The 17,575-nt window shown below is 42.5% G+C and overlaps 1 protein-coding gene across 3 annotated transcripts in view; it reads left to right on the plus strand.

Moving 5' to 3' along the window:
- Window positions 1-17,575, plus strand: part of LOC139583349 (guanine nucleotide-binding protein G(olf) subunit alpha-like) — a 67,501-nt gene that overhangs the window by 19,402 nt on the left and 30,524 nt on the right. For all 3 annotated transcript variants that reach the window (XM_071414318.1, XM_071414317.1, XM_071414320.1), the window contains exon 5: window positions 3,093-3,190. In XM_071414318.1, coding sequence (XP_071270419.1) covers window positions 3,093-3,190 — 98 coding nt within the window. The remainder of the gene's footprint in view (window positions 1-3,092; window positions 3,191-17,575) is intronic.

The raw sequence follows: 17,575 nt of genomic DNA on the forward strand, positions 1-17,575 counted from the left end.
CTAACTAGCTAGCCATTTCACATCCGTTACACATAGCTGTGCATTGGAAAATATATCTAAGAATCCTTTGTCTCATTGTATTCTCCAACTTGGTTTCTAAGCCGAAATACATTCAAGGGGATCGTTCATGGGACTTCATGTTTGATGTTGTTTTCATAAACTTGATGAACCATTGTGTTCAAAAAGAGATAACCATGAATAACAATGTGGATATTTCTACATTCATGGTTTATTGAATATGTAGCCACATGCACAAACTGAAACACTGGAGCATTTAATGGAGCATTTAGTGACAGCAAACCGTGGCTGACAGGCAGGCTACCCAAAGGGCTTCATTGAGTGAGTTGATTATTCTTTACACGTGACTGAGAATGTCGTCTCACCAGAACTTTGTCTTTTGATTTGTCTGTGGTTACCATAACACAACAGTGTTGCAGAAGACACAGGAAGAACTCCCTCCCTCCCTACACACACACACACAGTTGTTTTGAGCTGAACGTCCACAGCCTCCCTGTGTTCTAAGTCAGGTATCAGACCACCCTGAACATGGCCTTTACGTGACTGTGATGTCACCCATCACCTGGACAGAACTGTGGCCCTAACAACTAACAGTCACATCCGCCATAGATTGACCCTGTGTTGTGGCACTAAAGACAGCGGTATCCTAGCACAATCTCCCTCTCTGGTCCAATGGTGGGTATACAAGGGATAGCGTTGATACCCAGGGGTGGGTGAGTGTGCCCAGGGAATCTGAGGTGATCGCACTGGTAGCGGTGTGGAGGGACTGGAGGATGCCCGAAAAGCAGCCAGGGACGTCATTAGCCACAGGCCCATGGGCTAGCTGTTTCTAACCCAACTGCTAATGACTCTTTTTTTTGCCTTCGCCGCATCACTAATGAAGGCTTAGGTTCAGTAAAGGACGTGCCGGTTAAATGGAAGGGCTCCTAATGGGCTTCAGTGTTTTGTTTACGTGTTTTTGTGTCACCAGGTGCTCCCCAGGGCTCAGTGTTGGGCCCTGTGAGTTTTGACTGTGGGGACCCACAGGGCTGCTTTAGTATTCCCCGTCCCTGTGATAGGCTGCCTGTCAAGTAGGCTACATAGGTTCTCTACAGTTATTTAGTTTTTTTGCTCAAGTGTTTTTTTGCTTTTTTCAGGAATTGAAACTGGTTCATAGTGGGGAATTTCACTCTATTATCGTGGATTTCAGTTGGCTGGGTACCTCCACTTTTTTGCACTCCACAATTAATTAACTTTCTTAGCCAATGTTTTGGGGCCAAATTGTAGAAAAGTATAGGCTGTGTGCTTGTCAGTAGTTATAGAACGTTCTGGAGTACCCTCATTGCAATATATGTGATCCTGACAGTCGCAGGTTGAGTCGACAACAGTGCAAGTAATGACTCATATGGGGGAAAAACATCCGACTTTCCTCAGTCACGAGACCGACAGGACCTGGCTCGGTGTTATTGTAACGTAGTAACATGGCACACGTTAAAGCAACATCCCCATATCTTCTCCATTCTCCCTGTAAACACATGGTACAGCAGCATCTGGGCTGATACGGGCAGATGAACTGTCTCTGTGTCCTCTCCGCTTAGCGACTTCCTGTTCTCGTGGTGAGATCATCAGCCTTGGCCAGGAAACTGCCCTGGCAGGCAGACACACTCTGCTTTGCATGTGGAGAGAGAGATCCTGACTCGGTGCATCAAAATGTCACCTGTAACTAATGGGAGCAAAGAGGAAGTCCGAGAGGTGCGGTTGTGCTCATATACACAGCTGGCTTTCAGTGTGTGAAGGGAGACATTCACTGTAAACCTGTTAAGTGAAGCTAATTAAGATGTAGATTTGAGGTGTAGTTCTCATGGTAATAACCTATCTTGCATATTTTGCACATTACAGTGTGTGGAGGAATTGTTTTTCCTATGGTAGTATTGAGGTGTGAAAGTAAAAAAAAGTTAACTGTCAAAATGAGTAAATGGCCTCCTACTGTGTTTTGTTTCTAGAAAATGGTTGACACATTTTTGACAATAGATACACGGTCGATACTGCACAATAGTTCAGCTCAGACTGTTTAGCTGAATCGTGAACAATCTGCCATTTACAGGCTTGTTCAAACTTCACGCAAGGCCTTGTTGCATCGGCGTTAGCGACATTAGCATCTGAGTTTGTTTTGCATCTCTGTTGCCATTTGTTTGCCTGTATTGTGGTTATTATGCGATGACCCCACCGGGGGACTAATTATTGTAAACCCAGCTCTCGGCTCTCTCTAAGGAACAAGCGGGTGGGAAAACAAGTCTTCTCTTTCTCAGAACCTCCCTCCCTCTCTCCTCTCTTCGCCTTCCTGCCTCCACTCGTCCCTCCCTCCCGCTCTCTTTCCCATTGGTATACTTCTGAGGCAGAAGATGGCAAACAGTGTGTTTGTGTTGCATCAAAAAAAGCATTTTGGATTTTAGTGCTGGTTGGTCCCTAAACGTTCAGCTTTATATTGTCATGTCTTTCTCAGTTTGGATTTTTAAAGTTAATCTTTATATTGGCGTGTCTTTCTCAGTTTGGATTTTTAAAGTTAATCTTTATATTGGCGTGTCTGTGGCTGTCTAGAAGGCACCAGTGCCATGTTAGATTAACCCGGTCCTCATATGAAACAAGTTCCCACCCTCCTCCACTACACACCTTCTGTCCATAGGCAAGTGAGTGGAAGAGCAGTCTATCATTGAATAGGTATTTATGGGGATGTTCTTTCTCAGGGAAGGGTATAATTTCCCTCCTCCTTATTCTTGTTTTTTTTGTGTTTGACGTTGTGAATGGATCAGACGTTTTCCGCCGTAGTTGTATTTCTCATCCTATAGGACCAGTCAGTTCACCCGCTGCAACACCTGAGTAATGTACAATGATTATCTAACATGCTGCTACAGAGGACAATCACATCAAATGTACTTTCATCTATCATGCAAATGTACAGCAAAGCCAACGTGATGACAAGTTGTCTCTCTTGTCTGAAACCAAAGCTCCTGTTCAAGACGCCGTGCTCCCTGAGCTGTCACGTGTCTCTCCTCCTAACCCCGTCTCTCTCTTTTATTCTCTTTCATGAACAACAGGAGTTCTTCGAGCATGCCAAGCAGCTGTGGGACGATGAAGGCGTGAAGGCTTGCTTTGAGCGCTCCAATGAGTACCAGCTCATCGACTGCGCACAGTAGTGAGTACCCCCTGGGCCCCAACCCTCGTACCCTCCCTTCCTCCCCATCTCTCTCTGCCACTCTCACCATTCTTTTCCCATTCCCCTTTCTCCTCTCTTCCCTTCTCTCTTTCTCCCTGTCCATTTTCTCCCTCTATCCTATCCCTTTATCTCTATCTCCCTCCCCATCCCCCTTTCTCTTTCCATTCCTATCTCTCCATCCCATCCCATCCCTCTTTCTCTTTCCATTCCTCTCTCTCCCTCCCCATCCCCCTTTCTCTTTCCATTCCTATCTCTCCCTCCCCATCCCTCTTTCTCTTTCCATTCCTCTCTCAACTCATCCTTCCTCCTTCCATTCTTCTCCATCCCTCCTTCCCTCTCCTCCTATATCCCACTCTCCCATCCCTGTGGACTCTCCATCTCTCCACTGACGTTGCGTGTCCCGCAGTCTGCTAACCCGAACCCCCAGAAGCCCACATGTGCCAGGTGCCCTGTTGTGACGACAAAAAGACACGCACAGTTGTGTTCAGATAGTACCCTTAAGACCGTATGTTGAGACGCACGCTCCTGGTGAAGAGAAGAGGGGGCTTTTAGCGTTGTTCACAACACGTGTCTTTTACCTTGCACTGAGGTAACCGTGCTTTCAGGCCATTTCACCCAGTCACATTGATGTCCCCAGTAAGGTAGCGCTACCTGGGGTTTACCATGTGGATCTCTTGGAGGCTTGGTCCATATAACAATGTTTGTGTTCCATCTCAGGTTGCTGGCAATTACCGACTGAAATTCATACCACCCCAATATAATTTTTCTGGTTAGCGGTGCGTGAAGAAAACACACGCAGGCACACATGTATTGTTATGCATAACTACTCATCCCCAAGTAACAGGTGACAACCCCTGTTGGAAGAATCCAGTGGAGAGGTTGTTGAAAGTACCTTAATTAAGCCAGTCCGGTTATTTTACGTGTAAGGATATTCATTGTGTGTTACTCAAGCTTCCTCGTTAATGAAAGGTAGATCCCTTTGAGAGGCAATTTCCATCCCATCACAGCCCTGGTTGCTCTCTCAGCCAATGGTGTGTCTCCGTTGACTCTCCTCATGTGTCCTGGGCATTCTGATTGGCCTTTTAGACCTCATATAATCACCCATGGAGCTCTGACAAAGTCTTCCAAGTCCTCAGAGGTGCTCTTCAGGGAGTTTAATGGCACATAATGTTTTGACTGTTTGTGTGTGTGTGTGTGTGAATGTACACAGTAGCAGTCAAAAGTTTTGACACACCTACTCATTTAAGGGTTTTGATTTATTTTTACGATTTTCTATGTTGTAGAATAATAGTGAAGACATCAAAACTATGAAATAACACATACAGTTGAAGTCGGAAGTTTACATACACCTTAGCCAAATACATTTAAACTCTGTTTTTCACAATTCCTGACATTTAATCCTAGTAAACATTCCCTGTCTTAGGATCACCACTTTATTTTAAGAATGTGAAATGTCAGAATAATAATAAAGAGAATGATTTATTTAAGCTTTTATTTTTTCAACACATTCCCAGTGGGTCAGAAGTTTACATACACTCAATTAGTATTTGGTAGCATTGCCTTTAAATTGTTAACTTGGGTCAAATGTTTCAGGTAGCCTTCCACAAGCTTCCCACAATACGTTGGGTGAATTTTGGCCCATTCCTCCTGACAGAGCTGGTGTAACTGAGTCAGGTTTGTTGGCCTCCTTGCTCGCACACACTTTTTCAGTTCTGCCCTCAAATTTTCTATAGGATTGAGGTCAGGGCTTTGTGATGGCCACTCCAATACCTTGACTTTGTTGTCCTTATGCCATTTTGACACAACTCTGCAAGTATGCTTGGAGTCATTGTCATTTTGGAAGACCCATTTGCGACCAAGCCTTAACTTCCTGACTGATGTCTTGAGATGTTGCTTCAATATATCCACAGAATTTTCCTGCCTCATGATGCCATCTATTTTGTGAAGTGCACCAGTCCTTCCTACAGCAAAGCACCCCACAACATGATGCTGCCACCCCCGTGCTTCACGGTTGGGATGGTGTTCTTCGGCTTGCAAGCCTCCCCCTTTTTCCTCCAAACATAACGATGGTCATTATGGCCAAACAGTTCAATTTTTGTTTCATAAGACCAGAGGACATTTCTCCAAAAAGTACGATCTTTGTCCCAATGTGCAGTTGCAAACCGTAGTCTGGCTTTTTTATGGCGGTTTTGGAGCAGTGGCTTCTTCCTTGCCGAGCGGCCTTTCAAGTTATGTCTATAGGATTCGTTTTACTGTGGATATAGATCATTTTGTACCTGTATACTGTAGTATTTACTGTAGTGTCTTTGTGGACTGTAGTATACTGTAGAGGTCGACCGATTATGATTTTTCAACGCCAATACCGATTTATTGGAGGACCAAAAAAAGCCAATACTGATTATTGGAGGACCAAAAAAAGCCGATACCGATTAATCAGCCATTTTTTTAACACATAGAAATACGAGCATTTGGTCATTAATATGGTCGAATCCGGAAACTATCATTTCGAAAACAAAACGTTTATTATTATTGCATATACCCTGACTCTGCGTGCAATGAACGCAAGAGAAGTGACACAATTTCACCTGGTTAATATTGCCTGCTAACCTGGATTTCTTTTAGCTAAAAATATAAACATTTTTAAAATAAAAAAATATATACTTCTGTGTATTGATTGTGTATTGAAAGGCATTGATGTTTATGGTTAGGTGTAAAGGTGTAAAAAAAATGAAAAAAAATAATACAGATTTCCGATTGTTATGAAAACTTGAAATCGGCCCTAATTAATCGGCCATTCCTCTTGTATACTGTAGTATTTACTGTAGTGTCTGCAGAATGTAGTATATTGTAGTGTTTCTGTGGACTGTAGTATACTGTAGTATTTACTGTAGTGTTTCTGTGGACTGTAGTATTTACTGTAGTGTCTTTGCGGAATGTAGTATACTGTAGGATTTACTCTAGTATACTGTAGTGTTTCTAATGGACTGTAGTATACTGTAGTATTTACTCTAGTGTTGTTGTGGACTATAGTATACAATATATGGTCTATACTTGGCATGTAGGTTTCTATGTGTGGAACATATTGGGATATGGGGAGGGGAATGGGCCGTGCTTCTACACCTGCATTGCTTGCTGTTTGAGGTTTTAGGCTGGGTTTCTGTACAGCACTTCGAGATATTAGCTGATGTACGAAGGGCTATATAAAATAAACTTGATTTGATTTGTATATGCAAATGAAATACTACAGAATTCTATAGTAAGTACTGTAGTATTCTATAGTAAGTACTGTAGTATTTCTTTATTTTTATGGTGGTCTGCAGAACCCAACCCCTTATTAGATCATTATTTGACCCTCATTAATAACCATGCCATTTCCATAGGCGACGGTAACGCGTATTATGTAACATACAGTGCAACATGTTGTTGTTGTCGATGATGTGCTTGAATGAGAGTAGACAATATGTGACTCAAGGTTATGATTTCCATAGCTTTTGTTTAAGAGGAGCACTCCAGACACCACTTGGCTTGCTGGCCGAGTTCTAGTCTCTGATTGTGCTCCCCTCTTCGGTGTGAAGCAGTGTTTTATACCACCGGCAAGTTCTGTGACCATGAAATACACACAAGTTGTCCCTTTTCTAATCTCCAGTCAGTCAGAACGTGGCTGTGAGGTGTTTGGATTGGAGTGGCATGAAATATGTGACGTCAGACCCCCTTGTTGTTCCTCTCCCAGGAAGACACACGTTATGCTGAGGCTTACAGAAGGCAGACACACACCCGTCTAGTGCTTGTTCTGGCTAACTGTGTGTGTGTGTGTGTGTGTGCGTGCGCGCATGCACATATCGCTCAATGCCATGACGCACAGTAGCTCCACTGTATCCATGTTTAACAGCTCTATCTCGTTTCCATTGACAATATCTCTGCCTTCTGTATACTGAAACAAAGTGACACCCGTTGGGGCTAGGAGGAGGAAACTGTTATCTGTCAGGGTCCATAACTGACGCTTAGCTCTAAGTTAGCATGACAGCGCATTTCAACCTCTGTTCCTGTTCATTTAGCCGTAGCTAGCATGATAACGTGTTGTTTCTAGTCTGCTCACTTTGTTTCGCCTTAAAGGTAGATTCAGCGATATGATGTCATTGTACACAGCTGGTAGACAAATGTCAACTCTGCCAAGGCTGCCACTATTGGCTGTTTATAATCTGTTGTTGATGTCGGTAAGCAGGAAGTCGCCTCTCTGTTTTGATGATGTCATATTGCTGTGTCTTCCTTTTAAGTCGTGATTTTCCATTGGTGGCTGGTTCAGAGCCACCATCAGAACCAGCATAGTCTACGTGGTGCTATTCTTAGGTCCTCCAATGAACGTGTAAAGCAATGGAAACTGCTGAGCAATCAGTGCTCACTAGCACCCCCTTGTTCAGCTAGCTGCTGCCATCTCTCCAGCCCCAATTGAAACGCAAAATGATTATGGGCCGATCCAAGTGCTTGTGTCAAAGAGGAGGCCCATATTGACGTTCCACAATCCTATAAGCCAGTCAATACCGACTGTATATTGTACATGTAGGCCTGTTTTGGGAGGAGGGGTAGATCAATTTTCAGCATTTGAATTGATTTCAATGTTCTGTTCCATTGCCCAGTCCGTTGGAGCCTTTGGGCCATGCAATGAAGCATCGTTGTTTGGAAAAGCCCATAAAGGTCATGGAATGGCTCGTTTGTTTCATTCCACTTTGTTTTACTGATTAGTGTTTTGTCCAGAGTTGTGACTCAACTTGTTCTAAAGTAAAGTGTCTTGACGTTTTAACTTTACTTTGTACTTGTAGCACCCTGTATCAATACAAAACACTGTCAGTTGTGGGTATATTACACTGTATTAAAACAGCAGTGAACAAATTGCTATTTACAAAACAACTAAATATATATATATATATATATATATATGGATAACAACCTGATATAGGGATGCAGTCCGACATTTTAACTTGCCAACGACAACCATACCATCTAGTTTTCTATACAATACTGTGCCGTAGCTTGAGAGCTAGCATCTAGAGGCTCTTCCCTTTGTGTACCATGGAGTTTACCCTCTAGCTTGCTGTACGTTTCAGTAACTGATATCATACCAGTACTCAAGAATTCCTCCCTCGACAGGTAATCTCGGCTTCAGGCTACTTCATTCATCCTGATATACAAAACTCCAAAGATTTAAGCCCGTCAAAATGGATGCCTTCAACCTATGACTTAACGTTTGAATTTTGCTTAAAAACAACATCGCACGCATGGTCATGCAAACATATACACACAGGGGTGCAACTTTCACAGGGGATGGGGGGGGGGCATGTCCCCCCACATTCTGAAATTGCATTTTTGTCCCCCCAGTTTTATCATTGGAATGTGATTAAAAAAAACAAGGCAACGATGTGCTTTAGGAACTTGCTGACGCCTCTGAGCAGTCGGGTAGGCTGTTTGGGTGTTTTTTTTTAAAGAATAATGCCGACCCCCCCCCCACCACTTCTAAAACCAAAGTTGCGCCCCTGTATACACATAACAACCGTATGTTGTACTCTCAAAGCTACACGGTAACTCCTGTCGGCTGTGTCACTGATACTGGTAGCTTAGTGGTTAAAGCTTCGGGCCAGTAACCGAAAGGTTGCTGGATCGAATCCCCGAACTGACAAGGTAAAAATCTGTCTTTCTGCTCCTGAGCAAGGCAGTTAACCCACTGTTCCCCGTGCCCCGAAGACGTGGATGTCGATTAAGGCAGCCCCCGAACCTCTCTGATTCAGAGGGGTTGGGTTAAATGCGGAAGACACATTTCAGTTGAAGGCATTCAGTTGTACAACTGACTAGGTGTCCCCCTTTCCCTACTCATGTGGTCATGTATTTGATAGCTACCACCTCCAAAACATTAGCGCTAGCATGGTAAGTGTTAGCACGTTAGATGTCATTATTAGCTTAGCACAGTGGTGTGTGTGTGTGCTCATTAGCATTAGCATTAGCATGCTAAAGCTATAGATCCTGGTGTTTGTGCTCATTAGCATGCTAAAGCTGTGTGCGCTAGCTGCAGATCCTGGTTTGTGTGCTCAGTAGGAAGCAGAGGACACTGTTGATGTTGCAGGCTGATAAGGCCTTAATATAGTCCTGTGGGAGCACAATAGGTGCCCTGTTCTGACTGGCCTGTTCTGTTTCTAGCTCGGCGAGAGCATTGTGCGTACACAAACCCTGCACTCCCTCTCCAGGCCAGCCCTAGTTAATCTAGATGGTCCTATGTGGAGACTCCCAAGTGCACAGTTTTTTTCCCCCCTGCCCAAACCAGATTGTAAGCAGCCTTTAGTTGAGTTTGTTTCTGTCTCAGCCATATTTCAAACTGCGCCACTGTCCGCCCAATGAACGTTATTGTTTTTGTTTTGTTGACAAGTACATATTCTGTTGTTCTATCAGTGATGTCATGGGCGAAAAACACTGTTGTTTGCAGTAACTTCTTTGTTGTAATATTGCAAACGGACGTAGCAGTTTGACCATTACGGGTTCCAGCTTTAAAGATATTCTCCGGTACTTTTGTATACCTTTTAGCCAGTAGTTCTGAAAGTAGTGCCCACGAGCCAAAAGTGGTCCCCGAAAATTGTGTACTACATTACATATGTGCACCACGTCATTGCTCTGCTGTGTGGGTCTTGCTAGCTGTGACTCAAATGGCGAGGGACTGAAGCCCATTGGCTGAAACTCGAATTGCTAGAGGGCTGGTCAACATGGGGGAAATGTAAGGGAAAATGGCGCCGCACACCTTCCAGAAAACAGATGCTTTCAAACTAGGAATTTCTTGGCTAATCGAGGCACAGATGTAGGATCTTAATTTGATCACCCTGTTGCAGGAGAACTTTATCATTTCCACTTTGGCATTTCAGACTTGAAAAATGTATCAACCCTACAAAAATGTCCATTATTATAATCCACATAATAATTCCTGTTGCTGCAGGAATATTTTCCTGCTGTATTAAACAGGCTTAAATGAAGATCTTAGATCTGTAAAAACGTTATTCTGCTTATAGATTATGCCTGTATGAACTACACATTTAGACATCCAGCCCAAAACGGGAGGTTTAAATAAAACTTACTAGTCGCCAAAGTACCGGAGCATGTCGCCAACTCTGGTGATCTCGTGCTTTTGGAATTAGCTTTGGCTGAACACGTATACCCTAAAAAACTAGTATTGAGATTTCAATTTGAGATCAATTATTGTTCTAATTGAGGTGTGGTGTTTACCAATTATGTCAATGAATGCAGGAATATCAGACTTCCTATTTGCCATACAAGGGCTTCCTAGAAGATTGTGCAATGCAGCCAAATAACTCAGTACAGTTGAATTCAACCACACACTGTGTCATTGTTCTATGATACAGATGCCTTATCTTAATTTGATCATCCTGTTGTTGCAGAAAGCTCGCTCAAATGAAGATCTTACATATGGTTCTGCCGTTGTGCTGGATTTCTTCCAGATTATACAACGAGGAGCACCCAGGGTCAAGTGTGTAGCCTGGCCACCGGAGGTCCTCTGTAGATCAGTTTGTAGAGCGTGACGCTTCCAATGCCAGGATAGTTGGGTCGTTTCCCAGGACCACCCATACATAGAAACTGTGTGCACGCGTGACTGTAAATAGCTTTGGATAAAAGCATCTTGCTAAACGGCATATACTGCATAATGTCTTATTGCCCTTATACGGCCTGTTTTGATGACACTTGCAGTTGTTCTATTTAATTCTGTGGTTGGACCCTGGTGCTTGCAACATTAGGGTGCTTCTGACTCCTGCACGAGCCACATATACTGGACGTACAGTTAAATATGTAAAAATGACAATATCATGATAATGAAGTATTCTATGACCCAGTAATAAATGGTACAATCAAAACACATATTTTGACTAATGGGTAAAATTCTGTTAATTATGTAGATGCTCCTCTATGAAAAATGAATGTTCTAAACCTCATATCTCTATCATAATCCGTTCAAAAGTTATTGGAGTTTTTCCCTTGTAGGATGGCTAGAATTAGGGTGACTAAATCAATGGAGGCCAGAGGAAAAAAAGTGGTAAGAAATCTGGAAAATAGATGATATGTCAGCTAGACTGGATGCTATGCGAGAGTTGATGCTAACTGACAGGCTCACCTTTGAACTCATCTTTCTTCTCGAATCCAGAGGACATAAAACAATATAGAGGTAAGATACATATACAGTAGATTTTAGATTTAGTGAATGATTTATTACTGAATGATATGTTAGCTTAGGATAAACCCAACCCCGGGCCTTATTACTGAATTATATGTTAGCTTAGTATAAACCCAACCCCGGGCCTTATTACTGAATGATATGTTAGCTTAGTATAAACCCAACCTTATTACTGAATTATATGTTAGCTTAGTATAAACCCAACCCCGGGCTTTATTACTGAGTGATATGTTAGCTTAGTATAAACCCAACCCTGGGCTTTATTACTGAATGATATGTTAGCTTAGTATAAACCCAACCCCGGGCCTTATTAATGAATGATATGTTAGGTTAGGGTAAACCCAACCCCGGGCCTTATTACTGAATGATATGTTAGCTTAGTATAAACCCAACCTTATTACTGAATTATATATTAGCTTAGGATAAACCCAACCTCTGGCCTTATTACTGAATGATATGTTAGCTTAGTATAAACCCAACCTTATTACAGAATGATATGTTAGCTTAGGATAAACCCAACCTCTGGCCTTATTACTGAATGATATGTTAGGTTAGGGTAAACCCAACCCCGGGCCTTATTAACGAATTATATAAATTAGCTTAGTATAAACCCAACCCTGGGCTTTATTGCTGAATGATATGTTAGCTTAGGATAAACCCAACCTCTGGCCTTATTGCTAAATTATATGTTAGGGTAAACCCAACCCCGGACCTTATTGCTAAATGATATGTTAGCTTAGGGTAAACCCAACCCCGGGCCTTATTACTGAATGATATGTTAGAGAAAGACCCCACTGAACTGTTCAGAACATGAAGAATCATATTTGTCTTGGTCACATTTATTTTCTAACATTTTTATTTTTTATTTTATCCTTATTTTACCAGGTAAGTTGACTGAATGCATTCTCATTTACAGCAACGACCTGGGAATAGTTACAGGGGAGAGGAGGGGGGATGAACGAGCCAATGGTGAAATGTATTTTATAACATAAGGAAGGGAAATGTCATCACCAAAGTGCATTTTCACCCACTCTGGACGGGGAATTGCCAGGGACCACATGATACAATATCATTACAATACTTTCGTGCCGATACAATATGTATTGAGATTCGATACTGTGATTTTATTGCGATTCGATGTTCCAAACATATTGCTCACCATATGTCTGCAAGAGACAGCCATGAGAAAACACGTTTTGTTTTTATCAGTCATGGAAATAAAAGTTAAATAAATAAAATAATTGTCTCGCTTTAAAAAGAAGATGGAGAACAGACTATGAAGGAAAAATACTGGAGTTTTTGTGCAGTTACAGCCAACTAGTGCAAAAATAACGATACGATATGCTATATTATCCAAAATAATATCCCGATTTGTAACTTTATCGTTTTTTTTTTATTCCACTTCTTTGGGCAGAGTGAGGTGCACACCCTACAATATGGCCTGGAATCAACAAGTACATTTACACATACTGTACTCAGAATTTTACTTGGTGACATGGTGCTGCTAGTGATAGACAACATTTAGAGACAGAATATTCACACAGAGAAGTTTACATACATTATATACAAAATTATCTGAACAAAAATATAAACGCAACATGGAACAATTTCAATGATTTTACTGAGTTACAGTTCATATAAGGAAATCAGTCAATTGAAATAAATGTGTTGTACCCTATGGATATCACGACTGGGAAGGGGCGCAGCCATGGGTGGGCCCGGGAGGTCATAGGCCCACCCACTGGGGAGCCAGGCCCAGCCAATCAGAATATGTTTTTCCCCACAAAAGGGCTTTAATACAGACAGAAATGCTCCTCTATTTCATCAGCTGTCCAGGTGGTTGGTCACAGACGATCTCACAGGTGAATAAGCCGGAAGTGGATGTCCTAGGCTGGTGTGGTGTGGTTACACGTGGTCTGCGTTTGTGTGGCGGGTTGGACTTACTGCCAAATTCTCCAAAACGACGTTGGAGGTGGCTTATGGTAGAGAAATTAACATTCAATTCTCTGGCAACCGCTCTGGTGGACATTCCTGCAGTCGGCATGCCAATTGCACGCTCCCTAAAAACTTGAGACATCTGTGGCGTTGTGTTGTGACAAACTGCACATTTTAGAGTGGCCTTTTACTGTCCCCAGCACAAGGTGCACCTGTGTAATGATCATGGTGTTTAATCAGCTTCTTGATATGCCACACCTGTCATGTGGATGGATTATCTTGACAAAGGAGAAATTCTCACTTTCAAAGATGTAAACAAATTTGTGCACAAAATTTGAGAGGAAAAAAAGAAGAGATTAGAACCATAGCATAGAACCAAATCATTTCACCATTGGGTAAAAAAAAAGGAGAATAAAATCACAAGAAATTCAGCTAAAAGTGTGTTTAATTTAGAAAATCTGTTCACAAGTATTCCCACGAATAAAACAAGAGACATGATCGTGTCTCAATATAGTCAAGATATGAAATTATTGTTATTTTGAAATACAATCTATTTTGGGGTTTAGTTGTGGTCAATTTGCAGTATACAAATTATAACAAAAAAGATTTGTCCCGCGGCTGAGTCTAGTTTCTACCCCTGCTATACAGGTATACACAAATTATCCTCTGTTTAAATGATATACATGATATGGCCCTCTCTACTTCATACACTATGTTACCACTAATTTGACACACTAATTCTCATTCATGTAAAGTTAGTCAACAACCGTGTCTCTGGTAGCAGTCTCTGGTAAAGTCAATGCTATCTCTAAGGAGTGATTCAATGACTAGTCTAGCTAATCACAGTTTAACACTTCGGCCAACCACACAACAATGCTTACTGTGTCAGTTTCTGACCGTTTTGTACAGTGTATGACAACATACTTTACTCCGGGCACGATACAAGCTAGTTGGTTGATTGGTAGTGACTGACAGTTTTGGTACATTAGTGGTGTGTTGTTTGGAGGCAGAGGACCATAGCATATCACCATAAAGACAGATTAGAACCATAAAGACAGATTAGGAGCATAGCACCATAAAGACAGATTAAGAGCATAGCATATGACCATAAAGACAGATTAGGAGCATAGCATAGCACCATAAAGACAGATTAGGAGCATAGCATATGACCATAAAGACAGATTAGGAGCATAGCACCATAAAGACAGATTAGGAGCATAGCATATGACCATAAAGACAGATTAGGAGCATAGCATATGACCATAAAGACAGATTAGGAGCATATGACCATAAAGACAGATTAGGAGCATAGCACCATAAAGACAAATTAGGAGCATAGCACCATAAAGACAAATTAGGAGCATAGCACCATAAAGACAAATTAGGACCATAGCATATGACCATAAAGACAAATTAGGACCATAGCATAGCACCATAAAGACAGATTAGGAGCATAGCATAGCACTATAAAGACACATTAGGACCATAGCATAGGACAGATTAGGACCGTAGCATAGGACAGATTAGGACCATAACATAACACCATAAAGACAGACTTGGAGATGACTACTCTGTGACTCATTCAGTATGAGGGCTGTTTCAAAGTAGCTATGTGTGTACATGCGTATCTGTGCCTGTCTGCTTCTCTGAGTGTGTTTCTGTGTCTGTCTGCATGAGAGAGAGAGAGAGAGAGAGAGAGAGAGAGAGAGAGAGAGAGAGAGAGAGAGAGAGAGAGAGAGAGAGAGAGAGAGAGAGAGAGAGAGAGAGAGAGAGAGAGAGAGAGAGAGAGAGAGAGAGAGAGAGAGAGAGAGAGAGAGAGAGAGAGAGAGAGAGAGAGAGAGAGAGAGAGAGAGAGAGAGAGAGAGAGAGAGAGAGAGAGAGAGAGAGAGAGAGAGAGAGAGAGAGAGAGAGAGAGAGAGAGAGAGAGAGAGAGAGAGAGAGAGAGAGAGAGAGAATTTTAGGCCAGCGCCTGTGGACTTCAGTCCACTACTCCTCCTCTTTCTCATCCCCCCTCCTCTCCTCGGGGTCTCTCCCCCCCCCCCCAGCTCCTCAGAGCTTATGTAAACGAGCTGGGGCGAGCTGGAGCTATTTTTAGCAGTGCCGAGTTGCAGAGCACAGGCTGGCTGCAGGGTCGTGTGGCCAAATCAAAGGGAGGAACCCACCAATAGGCTGTAGACAAAGGAAGGTCAGGCACACACACACAGAGAGAGGTGGTCTGCACACACACACACATTTAGCACACACACACACAGAACACACATACTAGGTACTGTAGTAGTACATGGGTCTTTGAGCATACACACATATATATATATATACATACGTACATGTGCACATACATGCATACTGTCACACACACTCATAGACTGTACTACTTACATACACATATAAAATATTCTCTGGTCTTCAATGCACACGCTAGCATAAACACACACACACACACACACACCCTTACTCAGAAGGTGAGACAGTGCACATATAGATTGCTTTGCTTGTGCACTCACACAGTCCTGCCAAACATTCCACTCAACCAATTCACACGGGCTGAAGGCCTTAGGAGAGGATATCATTGTGACACCAGCTCTGATTATAGCAAAACACACACACACACCACACACACACGTTTGTGGTGCTACTGGATAGGGATAGGTGGCCCCTAGAGGAATGCGTGTGTGCTTGCAGACAGCTCATCCTTGTGTGAAGCCCCCAGTGCCTTCCACCCCCTCCTCTATCACTCGTGTGTGTGTGTGTGTGTGTGTGTGTGTGTGTGTGTGTGTGTGTGTGTGTGTGTGTGTGTGTGTGTGTGTTGTAGCCGTCTTAGGAAAGTGGAGGGGACGGCACCACACAGACTAGACACACAGAACAGAGCATTTGTCATATACATGTAACTCACGCACTAATACACAGTCCCACACCAATGCTCTGAAGATATTCTTCTTCTTAGAATTATATAGTCGTGGCAAAAAATATTGGCACCCATGCACTTTTTTCAAATAATGCACCATTTCTTCCAGAAAACAGTTGAAATTAAAACGTATTTTGATATCCACGTATGTATGTCTTTGGTTTGCAGTTCAACAAAACCAAAATATCTGAATAATTTACTAAATGTTAGCTTATTCCACAAAGAAATCCTAAAATGGCCCGGACAATATTATTTGCCCCTTCTAGAAGTGGTTAGAAATAATTTGATTTCAAGCAGATGATTGTCCTTTTACTTTGGAATTGAACTCACCTGTGGTAAGTTGCAGGTGCCTGCAATATAGAAATCGCTAATTCAACCAGTTTGAATAGAGAAATGGACTCATTCTGTTTTGTGTCACTGTGTGTACCGCAATGAGCACGATGGAGAAAACAAACACAACCAGATAATTATCTGAGGAGGTCAGACACAAGATGGTAGCCAAGCATGGACAATCTCAAGGCTACAAGTCCATCTCCAGAGACCTTGATGTTCCTGTTTACACCGTACGTAATGTTATCAAGAAGTTTTAAGGCCCATGCCACTGTAGCCAACCACACTGGACGTGGCCGCAAGAGAGAACTTGATGGAAAATTGCAGCGGAGGATTGTTTGAATGTTGGAGAAAGCACCTCGGTCAACTGCCACACAGATTCAAGCTGAACTTTAGACACAAAGTACGACAGTTTCAACTCGCACCATCCGTCGCCAACTCAATGAAAGGGGGTTATATGGTAGGAGACCCAGGAGGACCCCACTGCTGAGAGAGGGACATAAAAAACCTGACTGCAATTTGGCAAAACACATTGGAACATGCCAAAGTCCTTCTGGGAGATGTCCTGTGGACAGATTGTCCTGTGGACCAAATTAGAGCTTTTGGGTAAAGCACACCATCTCGATGGTTACAGAAAGCAAAATAAAGCTTTCAAATAAAAGAACACCTTTCCTACAGTCAAACATGGAGGAGGTTCAGTGATATTTTGGGGTTGCTTTCTGACTCTGGCACTGGGTGCCTTGAACGTGTGTATGGCATCATGAAATCAGGAGAATACCAAAGCATTTTGGAGCGCAATGTCAGACCCAGTGTCAGAAAGCTGGGTCTCCGACAAAGGTCATGGGTCTTCCAGCAGGACAATGACTCCAAACACACTTTAAAAAGTACCCAGGAATGATTCAAGACAAAACGCTGGACTTGATTGCAGTTATTTTGACCAAAGTTTGTGCTACCAGATATTAAGTCTAGGATGTCA

The sequence above is a fragment of the Salvelinus alpinus genome, chromosome 8 (assembly GCF_045679555.1).
Source record: "Salvelinus alpinus chromosome 8, SLU_Salpinus.1, whole genome shotgun sequence".
Taxonomy (NCBI): domain Eukaryota; kingdom Metazoa; phylum Chordata; class Actinopteri; order Salmoniformes; family Salmonidae; genus Salvelinus; species Salvelinus alpinus.